The sequence below is a fragment of the Scomber japonicus genome, chromosome 23 (genome assembly GCF_027409825.1).
Source record: "Scomber japonicus isolate fScoJap1 chromosome 23, fScoJap1.pri, whole genome shotgun sequence".
Taxonomy (NCBI): domain Eukaryota; kingdom Metazoa; phylum Chordata; class Actinopteri; order Scombriformes; family Scombridae; genus Scomber; species Scomber japonicus.
Window position 1 is genome coordinate 7,051,390 of NC_070600.1, and position 5,232 is coordinate 7,056,621.

The 5,232-nt window shown below is 37.7% G+C and overlaps 1 protein-coding gene across 1 annotated transcript; it reads left to right on the top strand.

Annotated features, from left to right (window-relative positions):
• The first annotated feature begins 1,714 nt into the window (after positions 1–1,714).
• LOC128353523 (angiopoietin-related protein 5-like) lies at positions 1,715–5,232 on the top strand. Its single transcript, XM_053314219.1, has 8 exons — positions 1,715–1,772; positions 2,558–2,577; positions 2,821–2,898; positions 3,117–3,138; positions 3,268–3,359; positions 3,892–4,009; positions 4,432–4,617; positions 4,855–5,232. The coding sequence occupies exons 1-8, from the start codon at positions 1,715–1,717 to the stop codon at positions 5,151–5,153; spliced, it is 873 nt and encodes a 290-aa protein (XP_053170194.1). The 3' UTR covers positions 5,154–5,232.

The window sequence follows — 5,232 nt, forward strand, 5'->3', positions numbered from 1 at the left end:
GGGTGTGTAAGAACTCAACCCCAAGAATTGAGGAATTTTGAGTGAAGAGATTAAATGGTGTTCACAGATGTTATAATATGATAATGCTGAAAAACAATAGCTACAACAATACAATACGTAGGTTTTAAACTTTTATTTGTAGTTGTCAAACCTTGAAGACAAAAAATGACTATGTAAACATGGATATTGTTAAAATGTGTAATATTTTATTAAAAGGTGTGTTAAATATCTAACTGTAAGCTTTAATCATTGTCTGTCATGGCATAGGTAGTACTGGCAAATTATCTACCTATTTGATCTAAGACTTACAGCTGTACTAGTTAATAACAGGCCACAACACAGATTGAAAGACTTCATTGCCAATAGCAAGAAAATGACGCAGGCCCTGTCTGAAGCCTGGTGACAACCCTCTTCTGGCATTCTACAGTTTCTCCACTCATCCTTTACAGTGCAGCTCACTCTCACTGTGTCACTGGGGTGAGCTCGCTCCAGTCCTTTCTTTTTATTTTTTGTCACCAACTGCACTGAGGTTACCGTTGGTTTTACTTCATTTAGGTTAACAAATATATGCAGGCAGAAACCAAACCAAAATGCTTCAGGGGATGAAGATTATCATTCATTCTCCATTCTCCAAATCAATGCATTCATTTATTCATATATGTTTGTAATGTTACATATGTGGGAATGTAGGGTTAGGGTTATTTTTTTGTATTTTATACTTTTTCCCTTATATCTTGCCTTTGTAAAACACTTTGTTATTGATGTAATCAAAATGAGCAAATGTATAAATGCAGTGCTGTGCAGTGCTTTTTATCTACCTCTGAGTCTTGTTTTTTAATGAAGCTAGGTGTGCTTGACTCAGGGAAACACACAACAATTCAAATGTACCCCTACTGTGATGTACCTGTGCAAATGGCAATAAAACTCTAATCTAAGCTTGTATGGCCTGGTTATAACGAACTGAACATAACTTGGACTAGCTACAGACTTAATGTACTACTGAACTGAAGACATTCAGAATCAATACTAGATGTTGGGCCATATGAATGATGATGTGCTCACTTCCTGTGGCAGTCATGAAGTGCTTAGCTTAGAAAAAAAAGTGAAGACACTAGGCCTACATAGTCAGTGACTATGACTCTTTGAGCTGAACTAAACAAAGTGATTTCCACCTCAAGTTTCTGTCTCTTCTGTCTGCCTCATAAAAGGTAAGACAGCTGGCAACCAATCAAAAAACACAGATGCTAACGCTTCTGGGAGACTGTATAGGTAAAGCAGTACTTTGAGCTCAATGCGAATGTCATCATGTTTTCATAAATATTTTGATAATTTAATAATTTGATCTAAACATTAAGGCTGATAGGGGACACAAATGTATCCGCTATATTGAACAGCAATTCATTCAATAATTATTAATTGAACAAATTAATAGATGTGTCAAATGAAAGTCATTACAACTCATTGAATGTCAGAACAGACGTTTGTGCTAATCATAGACATAGACAAATTCAAAAAGGGAAATATGTCTACGAAAGACATTTTACACTGGATGACTGAAAATTTAGATCCACTACTAGAACTACAAAGGTCACGGGGGACCGTGGATATCTGTACAAAATTTCATGGCAATCCATCCACTAGTTCTTCAACTGGACTAAAGTGGTGAATCACCATTCCCAGATCCACATCTGCAGCATGGCTGAAAAAAGGTATAATGGTCCTGGAGCATCATTTAAAGATGCAAGAAGCAAACACCCCTAAAGTCCTGAAAGGTGATATTTTTTTATTTTCTGTCATTTACTCTAAATTCATATGTGTGAGACATTTAACCCTTTATTCATGATTCATAATCATGTGTAAATGAGGCCTGATGACCCAAAACTTATTACAAATCTCTGATAAGAGAATTACAGTGTATGACATTCTGAGATGAAAATAGTGCTTAATTAACTGAGTCCTTTCCATTATATGATGACTGTGCACATTTGAAGTTGAAATTTATGGTAAATTATCTTGTGTACATAATATAACAAGATTAATAAAGTGTCACCTTTCATGACTTTAGGGGCTCTGTAGTGTCAAAATGAAAGAGCTTCTAATTTTATCAGTGCAAGAATTTAAAAATGTTTAGGGTTAGGATTTAGGGTTAGGTGATATTTTTTAGGAATGCTGGAGGTGGAGCAGTTGTGATGTGGTCTTACTTACTGAAACTTTGCTGAATAAGCTTCATTTTAACTTCATTTTAATTGCACTGCATTAGGCTTCACCAACCACAGAAAGTATTTCTCGAGTCAGTCTTGGAATGTTGTTTGCCTCAAGGGTTGCAGCCAGATGGTAAAAACAGTCCGAGAAATTGGACTGATGTCAAAGTTGTGTGACGCACATTTCCAAAACAGCACATTACTTGAGAGGAATAGGGGAAGTTAGATGACTGTAGCTGTGTTAGTCAGACTTTGTCCCCACCCAGTCTGCATGACAGTAACTGACTTCATTTATTGCAAGCATGAAGGAGGTGTGGCAGTTTAGTGAGCGGATAAAAGTGCTCCTTGTGTTGTAGATTTTGAGCTGGGATACAAGGTCCATCCAATACACAGGTAAGTGTGTAGAGAAAGAAATGATTTATTATTAATAGTATTATTTTACTCTTCAGATTTGTGAAATTGAACAAAAGATGAAACTTCTCACATTTGTAAGTGAGTTGAATGTGAGTTTTCATTTAACATGCATTCATGAAATGCTGTGCTGTATCTGTCATGCCTGTTTAGAAAACATTAAGGCTACATTATGGCTGACATGACACTTTCAACCTCTGAATAACAGGTTACAATGGAGAGTAAGGTTGGGGGCTGTGGGCTGATCTTGACTCTGCTTCTCTTGAGCTGCCAAGTGCAGGCTAAGGTATAAAATATAAAACTACACTACCATACCATTTTTCTCCAATGTCCTTCACTTACTGTCTTTAGTATGTTTCAGTTTAATATATTTAATTTAACTTTATGTTTATTCTGAGCTCTGGCTGTTGTGTCTGTTTTTTTTCTTTTTTCTTTTTTTTTTACATTGCATATTTACACTACCTCAAGTCTCACTTAAAACTGTTTCTGTATTGTTACAACCAGCAGAGGGCAGTGTCTCCTCAAGGTATGGAGCGTGCCATTATTGCTTACTGTATAGTTACAATTTCATATAGTTAACAATTTATGGAAGTACAAGACACCATGTATTTAAATGTTACTTTATTCTTGTTGTTCTCTGTCATGTAAACCTCAGGAACAGACTGCACACAGATTAAGGCTCTCTTGCCACAAGCATCCAATGGGGTTTATGTAATCCAGCCTCCCGGAGTGAAAACCCCCTTTAAGGTATCGAACTATACATTACACATGGCACATAATGTGCAAAGAAGATATTCATGCTTGTAATGGACTGTTTGCTAAACCTGCATCCCTTAGTATACATTCATTCTATTAGCAGTAGCCTTTGTCCAAAGTGACTTCGATCAATACTTCCTCATATTCTGTTCTATGTTGCAGGTGCATTCAGTAACAAATACTGCATGCAAATGATATATTCTTAGAGAGAGATGGAGAGAGTAGTTTAGACTGAGACAGTAAGACTAGTTCATCTTTGTGAATGTGAAGGCTCTTAAGCCTACGTGCCCTGAGTTCAGGTAGGTGGGTGTGGTGCTAGTGACCACTCCATAGGCAAATATTAGCAACTTAAGCTTAATGCAAATGGTGATAAGCACATGCATACGAAAGATTATCAGCCACTAACATAAATAAAGTCAACCTTTCATCTATAACAGAATTTGAAGTTTGTATTTCACTTCTAAAAATGTAACCCATAATGGAATCTTTTCCAAAGCTTGTATTCTCTTCTCCACTTGCTCAGGTGTACTGTGAGATGCAGTCAGATGGAGGTTGGACAGTGTTTCAGAAACGCAGTGGTGGAGCGGTTTCCTTCAACAGGAAATGGGCTGCATACAAAAATGGATTTGGAAGCCTGACACGTAAGTTAAGTACTCAACTACTGTAGTAACTGCTGTGTGTGTAAATAAAGTCATTATAAATCCTCTAACCATTTAAAACTGGTGGGGGTTGTTGAAGAGTGACAGGCATGTAGTTTGAGATGAGTGATAAACCTTACCAAACACACAGATAATAAAAAATATCCCACAAATGTTTTTGGAACAGATCTCCAATTACAAGCATATATTGTGACCCTTAACTTTAAGTTGAGTTTGAATCATTGATAGACTTATCAGCCGGCAAACTAAAATACTTGTATCTTGCACCAAGCAGACAGTTGCTGTTATAAGGAGATTTTGAATAAAAGCATAAGCCAAGTGTTACTCATATCAAAGAATGTCTTTCTTTGTTTCTACTAACTGGAAACATAAACCCTTTCTTTGTGCTTTGCTGATTCCCTCAGATGACCACTGGCTTGGTCTGCAAAAGGTTTTCTCTCTGACCAAGAACAAAACCAAAAGATGGAGTATGAGGGTCGACCTGTGGGACCATGAAGGTGGCACTGCTTTCGCTGAGTACGGACACTTCAGATTAGGCAATGAGAAAACAGCTTTCAAACTGCATGTTGGGAACTACAGTGGGAATGCAGGTACTGTGGGCTCTTCTGACAGCGACTTCTTAGGTTTTCTTATTATTTTCTTTGCTTTTTATAAACACCTAGGTAGTGTTTTTGCCTACTTCTGTATTCTCTGAAAGATTAGTCACATTACAATCTTGATACACAAGTGTACAGCTCATTTGTAATGTGTCTAAATGAATGAAGGGTTAATTTAATCATGATAAAATCCTACATATGATATTAAATGGTTTCCAAATCTGTCCAAAGGTGATGCCATCCGTGGGGCCTATCCAGGCATTGACCAGAATCGCTATGGCTTCAGTACCATTGATCGGGACAATGATGGATGCTCCCCATGCATCTTTGGTGACATTGCTGAAATGGAATGTTCCTCTTCAGATGGTGGAGGTTGGTGGTACAGCCGTTGTGGCTCTGCCAGTCTAAATGGTGACTGGCATCCTGCTGGTAACCACATCGGTTGGGCGTCAGGCCTCCACTGGCACACCTGGAAAACTCCTGCCCCTTATTCCGTCAAGGCCACCAGGATGATGATCAAGTCTATGTGAGAGGGCACCAACCATCAACTACCCCAACCAGCATGACATTTATACATTAACTGTAAATGTTAACATATATTTATGTGCT

What these genes read in the sequence shown, in the direction of transcription:
- LOC128353523 (XM_053314219.1), top strand. Translation starts at nt 1,715, where the DNA reads ATGGTCCTGGAGCATCATTTAAAGATGCAAGAAGCAAACACCCCTAAA. An exon ending in ATTTTGAGCTGGGATACAAG is followed by an intron (nt 2,578 to 2,820) that starts GTCCATCCAATA and finishes TCTGAATAACAG; the next exon opens with GTTACAATGGAGAGTAAGGT. An exon ending in GCTGCCAAGTGCAGGCTAAG is followed by an intron (nt 2,899 to 3,116) that starts GTATAAAATATA and finishes TGTTACAACCAG; the next exon opens with CAGAGGGCAGTGTCTCCTCA.